The sequence below is a fragment of the Symphalangus syndactylus genome, chromosome 11 (genome assembly GCF_028878055.3).
Source record: "Symphalangus syndactylus isolate Jambi chromosome 11, NHGRI_mSymSyn1-v2.1_pri, whole genome shotgun sequence".
NCBI classification, from domain to species: domain Eukaryota; kingdom Metazoa; phylum Chordata; class Mammalia; order Primates; family Hylobatidae; genus Symphalangus; species Symphalangus syndactylus.
Window position 1 is genome coordinate 62,449,070 of NC_072433.2, and position 17,197 is coordinate 62,466,266.

Consider the following 17,197-nt stretch of genomic DNA (forward strand, 5'->3'; position numbering starts at 1 on the left):
ATTTTTATCTATCATTGTTTCTTAAAAGCATTTTCTATGCTAATACTTAGCTTTTGCAACTATCATTTTAATGACCAAAGAATATTCCATCCATCTTATAAGAGCTAATTTTACTTGTCTCCTAATGTAGGATATGTGAGTTATTTCTTTGCTATCACAGATGGTGTTGCATACTCATGTATACAGATTATTTTCATTGTGAATTATTTCCTTATGATAAATTCCCAGAAATGGGATTTCTGACTTACAGAACATTCTCGTCGCTCTGTAAGCATTGTGCCAGATTGCTTTCTAAAAGTATTGCACCAGATTGACTTCTAGGTAAGGCTGCAGAGTGACGTAGAATAACAGAAGCTCACTTTTAAAATACCTAACGAAATCGGCAACAACAAACAGTTTTTAATCCTAAAAAGTCCCCAGCAATAACCAAAGAATGAATTACAACTTAATTCTACAATCATTGTGAAGTAGCGAATAAGGAAAGAAAACAAGATTCTGGCCTGGCGTATCTCCCAACTCAGAACCTGCCACCCCTCTGTCTTGCTAAGAGTGACGGGGAGAGGAAAGCAGGTCAGTTGACAACATTCTAAGAGTTCTCGTTGGAAATCACCATTGGAGAGGAAAGGGGACTATGATGATGGCTGGGCAGCTGCACAAAAGGTCTAAGAGAAACTCTCCATCATGGAAGCCCCTGTGTGACGCTGGAGGACCTTAGTAGGGATGGGAAAAAACACCAGGTTTTGCATCTTCCAGAACCCTGTGCTGCATGGGGACATGAGCTGAATCCTTCAGGAGTGGGGCACATCACTAGCTAGGATGGGAGTGAGATGGATCCATGGTTCAGGAAATGTAGACAGATTTTAGAGAGAGGGTACAGTGCTCAGATTTTCCAGCAAGGGTAACTGAGCTTTTCCCTTTACCCAACCCTATAGATTAAGGCTATAGGAAAGAAAGCCACACACCATTCCTTGAATAGTGGCCAACACTGTAGATAAGATAAACTGGCCCCAGATAATGTTGGGAAAAATGTCAAGAAGAATTTACCCAATTATATCAGAGCAGAATGGTAAGGCAATCATGCACACATCAGAGAGAGTGAGGCAGAGAGAAAGAGAGAAAATGTTTAACAGAAAACATGAACCAAGGGCCAGAAAATATTTCTGTTGAAAGAATTTTGTAATAATAGAAGTTTAATTTTTTAAGTTCATAAATGAATAGTATGGTATACCGGCAAAAGAACAGAAATATAGATTAATCGAATAGAATTGAGAGTCCAGAAGGAAAACTCTTGCATTTATGGTGACTTGATTTTTGACAATGGTGCCAAGATGATTAAATAGGAAAAGAATGATCTTTCAACAAATCGTGCTGGAACAACTGAATTATACATGTAAAAGAGTGAATTTGTAGTTCTGCCTCACACTATAGTGAAAAATTAACTCAAAATAGATCAAAAACTTAAATGTAAAAGCTAAAACTATAAAACTCTTAGAAGAAAACATAGATGCACATTTTTATGATTTTGGAGTAGGCAATGATGTCTTAAGACAACAAAAGCACAAGTGACAAAAGAAAAAATAGGTAAACTGAACATCATTAAAATTAAAAACTTTCATGCTTCAAAGGACAACATCAAATGAAAAATCCCACAGAATGGGTGAAATTTCTTACAAATTATACATCTTATAAGGGACTCAAATTTAGAATATATAGAGTTATCATAATTTAATAATAAAAAGACAACCCAATTAAAAATGGGCAAAATATCTGAATAGACAGTTATTTACAGAACATATACAGGCCAGGCACATTGGGGCTCATGCCTTTGGGAAGTTGAGGTGGGCAAATCACTTGAGCCTGGGAGTTTGAGACCATCCTGGGCAACATGGCGAAACCCCATCTCTACAAAAAATACAAAAATTAGCTAAGCACGATGGTGCGTGCCTGCCTGTAGTCCCAGCTGCTTGGGAGGCTGAGGCAGGAGGATCACCTGAGCCCAGAAGGCAGGGTTTGCAGTGGCCAAGATCATACCACTGCACTCCAGCCTGGGTGACAGAGTGAGACCCTGTCTCAAAAAAAAAAAAAAAAAAAAAAAAGATATACAAAGGGCCAATAAGCCCATGACAAGATGCTCAATGTTATTAGCCATCAGGGAAATGCAAATTAAAACCACAATGAGATACTACTTTACAACAACTAGGATGGGTGTAATTAAAAAGATGAAAAACAACAAGTATTGGTGAGGATGCAGGAAAATCAGAACTCTCATCTACCATAATGGGAATGTAAAATGGTGCAGTAGCTTTGAAAAAGAGCCTGTGACAATTCCTCCAAAGTTAAACACAATCCAATTTAATTTAACTCAAAAGTTAAACAATCCAATTGTGGGCAGATCACTAGAGCTAAGTTCAAGACCAGCCTGGGCAACATAGCAAAAACCCCATCTCTACAAAAATTAGCCAGACATGGTGGTGCATGCCTGTTGTCCCAGCTACTTGAGAGGCTGAGGCAGGAGGATCACTTGAATCCAGGAGGTTGAGGTTGCAGTGAGCAAGATCGTGCCACTGCACTCCAGCCTGGGTGACAGCTAGGCCTGGTCTCAAATACACGCGCACACACACACACACACACACACACACACTTTTTTAAGTGAAAGAAGCCAATCGCAAAAGAACACATATTATATGATTCCCTTTATATAGGCAGAATAGGCAAATTTATAGAGACAGAAAATAGATTAGAGGTTGCCAGGGTATGAAGTGGGTGGGAGAGGGATTTGGCAGGTGACGGCTAAGAGTTGTGGGGTTTCTATCCAATGTAATGAAAAGTTCTAAAATTGATTGTGGTAATGGTTTCACAACTCTGTGAATATTAATATATTTACATGTACATGTGGTTTTGGTACACTAAAAGTATAATTGAATTGTACACTTGAACTAGTTGGATTATATGATATGTAAATTACATTTCAATAAAGCTGTAGAAAGTTTGTAGATGAAGTGATAAAACTACTAAATTAGAGAAACAGAGGAACTGAAGAGTCAGAGAAACAGATTGGGAATAAAATAATGCCATTAATGATTTAATAAGTGAATTAGAACCAGAAAGAAATAAAGTATGCAAGGCTAGACATCTAATATATGGCTTAGAAATAAGGTTTGAGATAATTACACATACAACAGAAGAAAAAAGAAAAACATTGAAGCAATTAGAGACAATACAATTGATATGGAGACCAAATAATGCTAGTTTCTTAAGAACGCCAATCAATAGTATAAATAATATATACAAAGATACAGATGCAGAAACTTCTCCTAAAATGAACAATTGTTTCTGCCAATTGTAAGAGTATGCTATGCTCCGAGAAAAACTGATACATAATAACTGACCAGAAAATATAACATAATTAAGTTATTGGACTTCCAGGGTAATATCTGATGGGCCTCAGTTTCTGCACAGCAATTTAAAATGAAAAAAAAAAAAAAACAGAATAGAGCAATGTCTGCACGCCTTAGAAGGCAAGAAAATATGACATAGACTATTACTCTCGGCTAAGTCACTGTTAAAAATACAAAAGCAGCAGGCGGTCATTCTCAAACACGTATGAGCTGAGCGAGTTGAGCACCTATAAGCCCATTCTTGGAAAAAAAAAAAAATGAGGCTGGGCATGGTGGCTCATGCCTGTAATCCCAGCACTTTAGGAGGCCAAGGCAGGCAGATTGCTTGAGCTCAGGAGTTTGAGACTAGCCTGGGCAACATAGCAAGACCCTCTCTCTACAAAAAATAAAATAATTTGCTGGGTGTGGTGGCACGTGCCTGTGGTCCCAGCTACTCAGGAGGCTGTGAGAAGATTGCTTGAGGAGGAGGTTGAGGCTGCAGTGAACTGTGATTGTACCACGGCACCACTTTGACCTGGGCAATGAGTGAGACCCTGTCTCAAAAAAGAAAGAAAAAAAGAGAGAAAGAATGAAAGAGAAAGAGAGTAAAGAAGGAAGGAAGGGAGGGAGGGAGGGAGGGAGGAAGGGAAAGGAGGGAGAGAGGCAGGGAGGGAAGGAGGGAGGGAGGGGAAGGAAAGAAGGAAGGAAAGAAGGAAGGAAGGAAGGAAAAAGAAAAGAAAGAAAAAAGAGAAAGAAAAGAAAGAAGGAAAGAAAGAAAAAGAAAGAAAGAAAGAAAGAAAGAAGGGAGGGAAGGAAGAAAGAAGGGAGGGAAGGAAGAAGAGAGGGAAGGAAGGAAGAAGGGAGGGAAGGAAGAAAGCAAATACAGAAGGAGAAAGAAAGAGGGAAGGAGAGAGAGAGAAAGAGAAAGAAAGAAAGAAAAGAAAGAGGCAAGAGAGAAAGAAAGAGGAAGAAAATTAGTCAACTAAGAGATAAATTAAAACAAAGAACTCTTAAGTGGTCTGTGTTAAAAGGCCTGAGCGTTGAATCTATTTAAAAGTTTGAGCAGTGAATCTATTGAAATATAAACATAAGACTAAGGAATGCGGAAATTATGGTTGCAGAATAAAATATAAATGAACCCTGACAAAGTGAAAGTTGTAGTGTCAATGACAACAAAAAGAACCAGAGAAGGGGAGCTGGAAGGAAGAGCTGATCACCTCACAGTTCACAAAGGAATCATTGAAATTGGTCTAAACTTGAATCGTGTGTATTCACAATTCAAATGGTCTGATATCAGGATTTGCCTTAAAATACTCCAAAGAAGGAAGAGGGGAAGGGAAGGGGAGGGGGGAGAGATGAGGGAAGAGGAGAAAGGAAGGATGGAGGGAGAGAGAGAGGAGGAAAGAAAGAGACAGGGAAGGGCCGGGCACAGTGGCTCACACCTGTAATCCTAGCACTTTGGGAGGCTGAGTCGGGTGGATCACCTGAGGTCAGGAGTTTGAGACCAGCCTGGCCAACATGGCAAAACCCTGTGTCTACTAATAATACAAAAATTAGCAGGGCGTGGTGGCGAGTGCCTGTAATCCCAGCTACTTGGGAAGTTGAGGCAGGAGAATTGCTTGAACTCGGGAGACGGAGGTTGCAGTGAGCAGAGATCATGTCACTGCCCTCCAGCCTGGCAACAGGTGAGACTCCATCTCAAAAAAAAAAAAAAAAAAAAAGAAAAGAAAGAAAGGAGGAAGGAAGAGAGAATAAAGGAAAAATGAATATGGTGCTGGTTGGAGGTAGTGAAATGGATGAGACAAAAATGGCAAAATGATCATGTTGAGGCTGGATAATGCGTGCATGACGGTTTATTATACTATTCTCCTTACTTTCATTTTTTAAATTTTTCTCACAATAAAAAAAATACAACAAAATAACATTAAATGATTTTTAAAGCATAATGACTTTAATCCCTTAATGACTTAAAATTGTGAAATACCTTTTAGGACCCAGTATCTCTTGTAGCAAAAAAAACCGTACCTGAAAGTCAGCAGGTCCTTCGGTTTCACTTCAATCTCCTTTTCTTTTGCTAGATTTAAGTAAAATTAACTTTAATATAGTTATTTTAAAATAGTATATGTCCAATGAGTCCCCTTCTTATAAAATCCTTTCTTTCATCTATCTGTCCTTCCATCTTCAGTATGTTTGTGTGTCTAGAAAGAGGGCTGGAAGGATTGCCATCAACAGTTATCTCTGGATGTGGAATTTTGACTAATTTATTGTCTTCTTTTTTTGCTCTTTTTTTAAATTTTATATATTTATTGACTTATTTTTGAGGCAGAGTCTCACTCTATTGCCCAGGCTGGAGTGCAGTGGCACAATCTCGGCTCACTGCAACCTCAGCCTCCTGGGTTTGAGTGATCCTCCTGCCTCAGCCTCCCAAGTGGCTGGGACTACAGGCACGTGCCACCATGCCCAGCAAATTTTTTTGCATTTTTAGTAGAGATGGGGTTTCACCCTGTTGGCAAGGCTGGTCTCGAACCCCTGACTTCAGGTGATCCACCTACCTCAGCCTCCCAAAGTGCTGGGATTACAGGCGTGAGCCACTGTACCTGGCCTTGTTCTATTTTAATACTTGCTGTTTACATTATGAAAACTAATTTAATAATTTGCATAATTAGCACCTATCATTTTTACACAAATAATAAAGTCACTACTCTTTAAAAAGTGTTGTTTCAGTTTTATACACTTTCCAGAAATGTATAAGTTTCACCACAACTATGCCAGCACTGGTAGTTATACATTTTCAGATGCTGATAATTGAGGGACTTAAAATCCTCAAATATGGGAGGCAAGTAAAGCCTTCATGTGCTAATGATGCCAATGATCTGTTTTGTTTTTTGGGTCCAGGAAGCATCTATGATTTTTATTTTATCAAACAAGCAAGTGGACGTTGGGAAACGTGGACACAGTATATCACCAAAGAGGAGGAAAAAATTCCAGCTGGTGCAAAGGTATAAGGAGAAGCATTGGCCATGGAACTTTGGTTTCCAGAATTATCCAAATATTCTCTCAGGTGGAAGAATTAACAGTCTTTGTGAGGAGTTTTAAGGGCTTTCTTTAGAAAAATATTTAAACATGAGCTGTAGTGGAACTTCAAAAATATGGGCTTTAGAATCAGAGAGACACAGCATCCTTTCTCAGCTTCAATTTACTCAACCAAAAAATGGCGGTGGGGGGAACATTTATGGTTGCAGAGGTTGGAGGTGTTATACATGAACACATGGCACATACTAGGGGCTACATCAGTGTTTGTTGCTATTCTGATTATTGTCATTATCAGTAATACCAGGTACTGGCCAGGCGCGGTGGTTCACATCTGTAATCCCAGCACTTTGGGAGGCCGGGGCAGGAGGATCACCTAGAGTCAGGAGTTTGAGACCAGCCTGGCCAACATGGTGAAACCCCATCTTTACTAAAATACAAAATTAGCCAGGCGTGGTGGCGCATGCCTGTAATCCCAGCTACTCGGGAGGCTGAGGCAGGAGAATTGCTTGAACTCCAGAGGCAGAGGTTTCAGTGAGCCGAGATTGCGCCATTGTACTTCAGCCTGGGCGACAAGAGCAAAACTCTGTCTCAAAATAATAATAATAATAATAACAACAACAACAACACCACCAGATGGTCATCAGTGTGCTTCTCAGTTATCTCAGCAAAAAAGGAGTCTTTGAATCCTTAGAGAAAGATTTTCTTGATCGGAATTCTCTGAAAAGTAGGTTCTGATTAATAAGTTTTCTGATTAGAAAATGATACACCTACAACTCCTGCTCTTTTCAATCCTTGTGAAACGTTTTTTCAGAAAGCTTTTATGTCCCTGTTAGTAGAATCTAGTGGGCATAGTTTATCTTTCTGAAATGACTGGAGATTGTTCAGGCCCTGGGTAGAGTGGTAGGTGGTGGAGAAAGTACAGATATTGACAACTAAGTCAGACACCAAGCAGGACACAGCTGTATGTGTAAGGATTTGTCAAGCAGGGTGAATGTGTGCTGACTTCAGGACACACCTTGGGGGCTGAGTGTTGTAAAGCAACCCCCAGCACTGAGGTCCTAAACTTTAATTCTCCAAAAAGAGCTTAGTCACTTCAGCTCCAAGGATTTTCAATCTTGCTGAATTAATACAAGTAAAAGAGTCCAATGAAGAAAATATCTTCAGTTCTGGAGATTTTCCCCTTGTCAAACAATTGTCCTAGTTCCTGAAAATAAACATCTATGAAACCCAACTTGCTTTAAACTCCCAGTCTTAGTAGCAAGATACGCATCTTGAACCTAGTTCTGCATTTAGCATCATTTGCTGGCTATATGACTTTGGATAAGTTAGCCAGTTTCTTTGAGCCTCAGTTATTTCATCTGTGTTATTACATACCTGCCTCAGAAGGTTACTGGGAAGACTGTAGGGGGTAATACAGGTAGAACACCAATAGTTAAGCACCTGTTACTTCTCTTCTTCTCAACTTTAATTCCCTTGTCTCATCTGTTTCTTTTCCTTTTATCAAATTACTTGTAGAAAGAAGCTGAGCCTTTGTCTACCAGTATACATAGGGCCATCATGTTGCGCAGACCTAGGTGGCGCTATTTGCATCATGGTCCAGCTTTGCTTTAGGAGGCACCATTGACATGATCCATGGTGTGAATGGTACTCTCTGTAGTTCTACAACACAGTGGCCCCAAGGTCTAGTCCCTTTCAGCCTAGACATAGAAGCAGACTTCAGTGTATGATATAATCGTCTTCCCCCATAGAGGGACAAAATGTAGCCAAATGACTGATGACAGGGTTCAAGCTCAGAGAATCCAAGCCAAGGTCAGGTGCCCTGTCCAAATAGGGATTCCAGGAGCCTGAGACCCGGCCTTAAGAGTCCAACTGGGACCTGAATACCAGGAAGAGTGTGTATTAATAGAATCCCCATATTGGAAAAGGCACGGGATTAGTAAGGGTGGGTCTTAGAACCAAGGATGTGAGTGTTGTAGAAAACAGATCAGAAACAAGCACAGATCATGGGGATTCAGGATCACACTTAAGCCCTCTGAGCCAGGCAGTGACGATGGCATAGGGGAGGTAGACCTTGCCTGGGACAAGGGAGACAAGTTGGTTCAGAGCAATGCTCTAGGAGCACAGCAGCTATGGACTGATCCTTACCACGACTGTTTATAATATGACCATTCATTAGTGAAGACTGCAGACTTTGGAATCAGACAAGCTGGGATTCAAATCCCTGCATTTTCACTTACTTGCTGTGTTACTTGAGCAGGTTGCAGAAAGGCTCTCGACCTCAGTCTTCTCATCTACAACACACAGACAGTAATGCCCAACTTTACATGCATGATCTTGTTTAATTCTCAAGCCAGCTCTGTGAATTAGGTGCCATTATTATCCCCGTTTCACAGATGAAGAAACTGAGGCCCATGGAGAGGTTAAAGACTCGCCTAAGGTCATAAAGATAGTAAGGGATGGAGCTAGAATATAAACCCAGGTCTCTTGAATGCCAAGACCTCCAGCTTCCTGGGCCCACAACCAAGACTCTCCCATGTCTGTGTGGTACAGGTCTCAGAACTCATCATCCCCACAATGGAGACAGCCCGGCAGTCCTTCTTCTTGAAAACCTACTTAGACCATGAGATTCCAACGCTGTTCGTGGGTCCCACAGGCACTGGCAAATCAGCCATCACCAACAACTTCCTTCTCCACCTTCCCAAAAATACGTACCTACCCAACTGCATCAGTTTCTCTGCCAGAACCTCAGCCAATCAGACCCAGGATATCATCATGTCCAAGCTGGATCGACGACGGAAGGGCCTTTTCGGGCCTCCCATAGGGAAGAAAGCAGTGGTGTTTGTGGGTAAGGCATTGGGCTGGGTCTGGACACAACCAGATTCTTCCACCATAAGCTGCAGCAAACTACAGCTTCTGCTTGTAGTGCCACTGTACATGCCTTTACTCTCCCTGGGAGATCAAATATTTCCAGTTAATATAGCTTAGTATTCATTCCCTCCTCTTCTTTTTCTCCTTCCTCCTTCCCTCCCTCCCTCCTTTCATTCTTCCCTCCTTCTCTCCTTCCTTCCTTCTTTCTTTCCTTCCTTTCTTCCTTGTAGTGAGTAGTAATTTCAGAAGGGGACTGTGCTGTTTGCCCGCTGGCATTTCCAAAAGCAACACACACCTTGTGATAAACCCCTTATTCCATTTTATGTCAGATAAATGTGTTATCACTAAATGGAGGAACCTAATACTTGCCAAACAAACATTTGTGAAATAAGCACAGTGAATTTTCCCAGGACTGTAACTATTTTACAAAGCATTTCCTCACTTAGGTCACTTGAGCCCCACAACCCTGTGAGCTTATTAACCATCATTGTCATTTTACTAGTCAGTGCATTGAGGCTCCAGAAGGTTAAATTTCCTGTTTGGGATCAAATATCTAGAACATTCTGGAGCTGTGACCCAAACGCAGTCTTTTTGGTGCCGAATACATTATATTTTCCACTATCTTACTGTTGACACATAGCGTTCTCATTTGGGAATAGTAATGCCCCACACTTCTGGATTGTTTCATGATCTGCCTTTAAAACTCATGTATTCAGAGGAAATATTGCCTGAGTTCATATCCTTGCCAACTAACAGCTCCTCAGAGGCAGGAGTCCTATTTTATTTTACATTCCTTTTCTTTTCCTCTTTTTCTCCTTTTCTCCATCTTGCTCTCCCTCCCTATTTTTATGGTATATACAAAAACAGGGTAAGCTTTGCAGCCAAACAGATCTGGTTTTAAATCTTACTTTTCTGAGAGAGAGAAGGTCTCACTCTGTCACCCAGGCTGGAGTGCAGTGGCACAATCACAGCTCACTGCAGCCTCCAACTCCTGGGCCCAAGTGATCCTACTACCTCAGCCTCCCAAGTAGCTAGGACTACAGGCACATGCCACCACTCTTGGCTAATTTTTCCATTCTTTGTAGAGACGGGGGTCTCGCTTTGTTACCCAGGCTGGTTGAACTCCTGGCCTCAAGTGATCCTCCCGCCTTGGCCTCCCAAAGTGTTGGGATTACAGGTGTGAACCACCATGCCCAACTTCAAAGCTTACTTTTTAACCCTAGGTATATTGTGACTTGACGTCCCTGACCCTCAGTTCCTCATCTTTAACATAGAGTTAATACTATCTTCCTTATAAAGTTATTATCGGATTATATGAGATAATGTATATAAAGGTCCTAAAATGTTACCCTACACAAACTGGGCATTCAAACAATTGTTTGTTGAAGAAAAACTAAAGGAGCCCCCCCCCCTTTTTTTTGAGATGGAGTCTCGCTCTGTCCCCCAGGCTGGAGTGCAGTGGTGTGATCTCAAAGAGCCCCCATTTTATTGAGTGCCTCTGATGTGCCAGGACTGAGTAATATACTACTGGGGAAAATGAGTCCCTGCCCTTCAGGAAGTCTTAATATATTCTTGTCATTTTGGTTTTCTTATCAAAAATCCCAGCTCAGGCTGAGCATGGTGGCTCATGCCTGTAATCCCAGCATTTTGGGAGGCCGAGGCAGGTGGATCACCTGAGGTCAGGAGTTTGAGACCAGCCTGGCCAACATGGTGAAACCTCGTCTCTACTAAAAATACAAAAATTAGCTGGGCATGGTGGTGCACACCTGTAGTCGCAGCTACTTGGGAGGCTGAGGCAGGAGAACCACTTGAACCTGGGAGACAAAGTTGCAGTGAGCTGAGATCACACCTCTGCACTCCAGCCTGGGTGACAGAGCAAGACTCTGTCTCAAAAACAAAAACAAAACAAACAAACAAAAAATAACAGCTCAAAGCCTAGGGTTTCATCATCTGTTGCTCCCATTGAAGTTCAACTATTACCTGCTGGTCAAATTAAATACTCTATTGGCTGGGAGCTTGACTGTTGCCATCATATGGGGAGGAATTAGCAAAACGTCTAGCACATAGCAGACAATCTATTTTGCTTGAGAGAAATGGGAAAAAATTAAATGCCTGTTTTCTTTTTGTTTTTCTTTTCTTTTCTATTTTCTTTTTGAGGCAGAGTCTCACTCTGTTGCCCAGGCTGGATGGAGTGCAGTGGCACAATCTTGGCTCACTGCAACCTCTGCCTCCGAGGCACAAACAATCCTTCCATCTTGGCCTCCTGAGTATGGGACCACAGACATAAGCCACCACGCCCGACTAATTTTTTTTTTTTTTTTTTGGTAGAGACAGGGTTTCACCATGTTGCCCAGGCTGGTCTCGAACTCCTGAGCTCAAGCAATCTGCTTGCCTCGGCCTCCCACAGTGCTGAGATTACAGGCATGAGCCACCATGCCCGGCAAAGCCAGTTTGTTAATGTCAGTCTATGCATCCTTATAGTCACAGTGGACAAAGATCTCAACAAGGCAGGAGAGCCCAGAACTCAGAAAACAAACCCCTTCCAATCTGGTCAGGGCATCCATTGACTAAGCCCTAACTGGAATGGGGAATGGAAACCTGGGAACAGATTCCCCCACAGGGGAATTGCCATCTGTTACCTCCTGTGAGAGCAGAAGATGCCATGAATTTGCAATGGCTGTGTCTGTGGCTTCTTTCCCCAGATGACCTCAACATGCCAGCCAAAGAGGTGTACGGGGCCCAGCCCCCCATCGAGCTCCTGAGGCAGTGGATTGACCATGGTTACTGGTTTGACAAGAAAGACACAACCAGGCTGGACATCGTGGACATGCTGCTCGTGACAGCCATGGGGCCCCCCGGGGGAGGAAGGAATGACATTACTGGTATGTGAAGGGAAGAGCTCATTCCTCTTTCCCTCCATTCCCAGCAGAGCTGGGTCACCTTTATGAAAGGAGGGTTGGTGTGCCGCAGTCTGTCCTGCCAAATCACGTGGCAGGAGCATGGAGCAGAAGCATGTTCAGGCTACAGGCTTCATGTTGGAAATTGTGTGAAATAGAAGGGGACGATGGCAAGATGTGAGGAGTGTTTGGCTAGGCCCTAGAGAAACAGAGACTCTCATATGAAAAGGAGAGTTCAGTGTGGCCAGCATGTGTTCCAGGAGGGAGGCTCGATCCAGAAGCCTCAACTAGGGGTGCATGACAGTCATCCATTGTATTTGTTATAATTCTTTAGGCTGCCAGAGACAGAATACCTAACGCAAAGTGCCCTAAGCAAAATTAATAACAATAAAAATAGCAAATAAATGAATCAATGGATATATTGCTTTACGTGCAACTTGATCCACCCAGTCCTGTAGATCTGTACTTCTATTCTGATATACATTTTTGGTTAAGAATCTTCATACCAAGTGGGCACAGTGGCTCATGCCTGTAATCTCAGAACTTTGGGAGGCCGAAGCGGGTAGATCACTTGAGGCCAGGAGTTCGAGACCACCCTGGCCAACGTGGCAAAACCCCATCTCTACTAAAAATAAAAAAAAAAATAGCTGGGCTTGGTGGCTTGCGCCTGTAGTTCCAGCTACTTGAGAGGCTGAGGCAGGACAATCGCTTGAACCCAAGAGGCAGAGGTTGCAGTGAGCCGAGATCGCACCACTGCACTCCAGCCTGGGCAACAGAATGAGACTCTGTCTCAAAAAAAAGTTAAGGATGGTGGCTGAGAGCATGGTTTGGCAGGTGACACAGGTCTGGAGTTGAGTAACCCAAAGCAGGCATTAATAAACCTTAACTGCTATTATTATTATCCCTGTCATCAAAAGGTTAAGTTCACATAGCTATCAATAGTTCCAGAACAACAACATATAATTTAATGTAGAGAAAAATCTACACATATCAGTATGTGTGTGTGTGGATGGTATAAACACATGCTAGCTACATATATATGTATTATATTATCTATATAATTTTTAACATATGTATGTATAAAAAACTATGGAAAGAATTTCAGGGAAATGGCAGCCACAAAGGCTGCACAGTTTTCAGATCTTCCCAAATCGTCACGTAAAAACAGAGCAACTAGGTAGCAAAACCAGAAAGCTATAAACAACTCTTACAACAAAGCTAGTTTGCAGGGTATCCCCACAGATTCCAAAATACAAATTGGGTGACAGCAAACCACTGACAGCTGCAAGACCTGCACCTGTGCAGGAGAACGCAGCGGGAAGGAATGGACCTGAGAGGAAGAACCAAAAAGTAGTCAGCAGGTGCACTGCTGGCTCATGTGAGAGGAGAAGCTGAAGTTTACAGGGCTTTCACCTGCTGAAACTAGTGACTGCAGTGAGCCATGAGCTCTGAAGGGGATGCTAGCCCCTGTGATTTCTCAAAACTGACCAGTCAGGTGTCCCCTTCCAAGGCAGGACCCTATACTGAAGAGAAAATGCTGGTAGCTGAATTAGAATGGAGAAGGTTAAGATGAATAGAAACAAAGGAAAGAGAAGGTCCAAATAAAAGAGAGGGGAAAAAAGGCGGAAATTTTCAGAAAGCAACTCACTGTATTTTTGAACATATAAGAAACCAAGAGAGTCCAGGTGCAGTGGCTCATGCCTATGATCTCAACACTTTGGGAGGCCGAAGTGGGCAGATCTCAAGAGGCCAGGAGTTCGAGACCGGCCTGGCCAACATGGCGAAACCCCGTCTCTACTAAAAATACAAAAATTAGCCGGGCATGGTGCACACCTGTTATCCCAGCTACCCGGGAGGCTGAAGCACAAGAATTGCTTGAACCTGGGAGGCAGAGGTTGCAGTGAGCCACGATTGCACCATTGCACTCCAGCCTGGGTGAGACCTTGTCTCAAAAAAAGAAAGAAAAGGCCGGGCTCTGGCTCACAGCTGTAATCTCAGCACTTTGGGAGGCCAAAGCAGGCAGATTACTTGAGGTCAGGAGTTTGAGACCAGCCTGGGCAACTTGGCGAAACGCCATCTCTACAAAAAATACAAAAAAAAAAAAAAATTATCTGGGTATGGTGGCATGCACCTGTAGTCCCAGCTACTTAGGGGGCTGAGGCAGGAGGATCGCTTGAACCTTGGGAGATCAAGGCTTCAGTGAGCCAAGATCGCACCACAATACTCCAACCTGGGTGAGACCCTGTCTTTAAAAAAAAGAAAAGAAAAATGAAACCAAAAACTAGGAGGAACACAAGAAAGAATAAACATGGCAAATAATGCTGTAGGAAAAAAATAATAAAAGGAGGAGATTTTTAAAATAAAAAAATAAAGACATGTACAACATGGATGAAACTTAAAGACGTTACTGTCTTTAAGTGAAATAAACCATATCATTAAGTGAAATAAACCATTCACAAAAAGGCAAATACTGTATGATTCCACTTACATGAGGTACTCAAAGTAGTCAAATTGACAGAGACAAAAAGTAGAATAAGTGGTTGTCAAAGTTTGGAGGGAGGGGAGATTGAGGAGTGACTGTTGAATGAATGATTTTTAGTTTGGGAAGATGAAAGTTCTGTAGATGAATGGTGGAGATGGTTGCACAACAACGTGAATGTGCTTGATGCCTCTGAACTGTACACTTAAAAATGGTTAAAATGGCCAATTTTATGTTATATATATTTTATCACAATAAAAACTTTTTATTTTTTATTTAATCAATTTATATTTTGAGACAGAGTCTCGCTGTTGTTGCCCAGGCTGGAGTGCAATGGCGTGATCTCAGCTCACTGCAACCTCCGCCTCCAGGTTCAAGTGATTCTCTTGCCTCAGTTCCCTAAGTAGCCGGGATTACAGGCACCCACCACAATGCCCGGCTAATTTTTTTGTAGTTTTAGTAGAGATGGGGTTTCATCCTGTTAGCCAGGCTGGTCTCAAACTCTGGATCTCAGGTGATCCACCCACCTCGGCCTCCCAAAGTACTGGGATTACAGGCGTGAGACACTGCGCCAGGCCATTTTTTAAAAAAGAAATGAAGAAAAGGATTAAAAGGATTTGAGAGAAAATGACAAATATTGAAGTTACAAAGAAAATCCAACATGAAGTATCTGAAGTATCTGAAGAAGAAAATAAAAATAAAGAAACAGAAGAAATAATACAAAATATATAATCCAATAAAATACTCAAAAAAAACATTTTGAGAATTACATACTGGAAGAGCACATTGTATACCTAAGAATATTGACTCAAAATGATCACTACCAAGGCATACGCTAATAAACAGCAAAAAATAGAGGGCTTTCAAGAAAAATAAATTATTCAGGTGTGGGTGGCATGTGCCTGTAGTCCCAGCTACTCAGAAGACTGAGACGGGAGGATTGCTTGAGGCAGGGAGGTCAAGGCTCCAGTGAGCTATGATTACACCAGACTGCACTGCAACCAGGGTGACAGAGCAAGACCCTGTCTCACAAATTAAAAAAAAGAAAAAAACTTTTGGGCATCTAGACAAAAATAGCACACAACTTATATGGGAAATAAAGTTAGATCAACTTTAAGTGTTTTCAATAGCAATGCTTAATACCAGAAAAAAATGGAATAACACATTTAAGATACTTAAGGAAATAAAACGAGAGTTGAGGATTTTATAGCCAGAAAAATTAATCTTCAAGTATTAAAGGAAAATTGTTATCAACATGCACAAGCTCAGAGACTATTTTTTTTTAAGGCATTTCTCAGGAATCTCCTAGAAAACAGATTTCAGGTAATCTATGGAGAGATTGATATAACTAGTAGTAAGCACTAACTATATGGTTATTTGTTGAACTAAGACTAAATGGAGAGATGATACTATGTAAGGACTATATTATTGATGATGTAGATATAGAACAATTGAAAATGTAGAATTTTCTATTTATCTTATCCCTTGGGTTTTTGAGAACCAAAAATCTCAGGGTGGAAAAAAGGAGGTCAAGATGTAATACATAAGAAGTTATGTGGCTCACACCTATAAACCCAGCACTTTGGGAGGCCGAGGAGGATGGATTGCTTGAGGCCAGGAGTTTGAGACCAGCCCGGCCAACATGGTGAAACCCTGTCTCTGCTAAAAATACAAAAATTAGCCAGGCATGGTGGTGCATGCCTGCAGTCCCAGCTACTCAGGAGGCTGAAACATGAGAATTGCTTGAATCTGGGTGGTAAAGGTTGCAGTGAGCTGAGATCACGCCACTATGCTCCAGCCTGGGCAACAAAGTGAAACTCTGTCTCAACAAATGAATCAACAACAACAACAAAAACTAAAAAAAGAAGTTAGGCAAAAGTTTTATAGTCCTAAATTTGAACTTGATGTTTAATGTCCACTGAAAAGATCTAAAGAAATAATGACCACCTTATTAACAATGAGCATGTCTACTACTCAGATTGTAGTCTTGAAATCCAATTTCCTGCTGAAAGAAACCAAGGCATCTTAAAGAAATGGCTGATTGCATGTCTGCTGGGGTAAGAAATACATGAAACAGGCCAGGAGCGGTGGCTCACGCCTGTAATCCCAGCACTTTGGGAGGCTGATGCAGGCGGATCACGAGGTCGGGAGATGGACCTGGCTAACACGGTGAAACCCTGTCTCTACTGAAAATACAAAAAAATTAGCCGGTCGTGGCGTTGTGCGCCTGTAGTCCCAGCTGCTGGGGAGGCTGAGGCGGCAGAATGGCGTGAACCCGGGAGGCGGAGCTTGCAGTGAGCCGAGATCCCACCACTGCACTCCAGCCTGGGTGACACAGCAAGACTCCATCTCAAAAAAAAAAAACAAAAAAGGAAAAGAAATGTATGAAATAAGCCTGTAAAGTCTTGATATACCAGATAATGCGAAAGCTATCAGAGATTACCAGACTTACATCAAAAGGACTTGGTTGTCAACATAAAGAGGTTTTCACTCACCAAAGATGAGAAAATTTAAGCTTCAACGATGGTAGTAATTTCAATGGA

General features: G+C 41.9%; 1 protein-coding gene across 2 annotated transcripts in view; it reads left to right on the plus strand.

Moving 5' to 3' along the window:
• Nucleotides 1–17,197, plus strand: part of DNAH3 (dynein axonemal heavy chain 3) — a 225,107-nt gene that overhangs the window by 149,855 nt on the left and 58,055 nt on the right. For both annotated transcript variants that reach the window (XM_055233091.2, XM_055233092.1), the window contains exons 42-44: nucleotides 6,273–6,376; nucleotides 8,961–9,255; nucleotides 11,981–12,160. In XM_055233091.2, coding sequence (XP_055089066.1) covers nucleotides 6,273–6,376; nucleotides 8,961–9,255; nucleotides 11,981–12,160 — 579 coding nt within the window. The remainder of the gene's footprint in view (nucleotides 1–6,272; nucleotides 6,377–8,960; nucleotides 9,256–11,980; nucleotides 12,161–17,197) is intronic.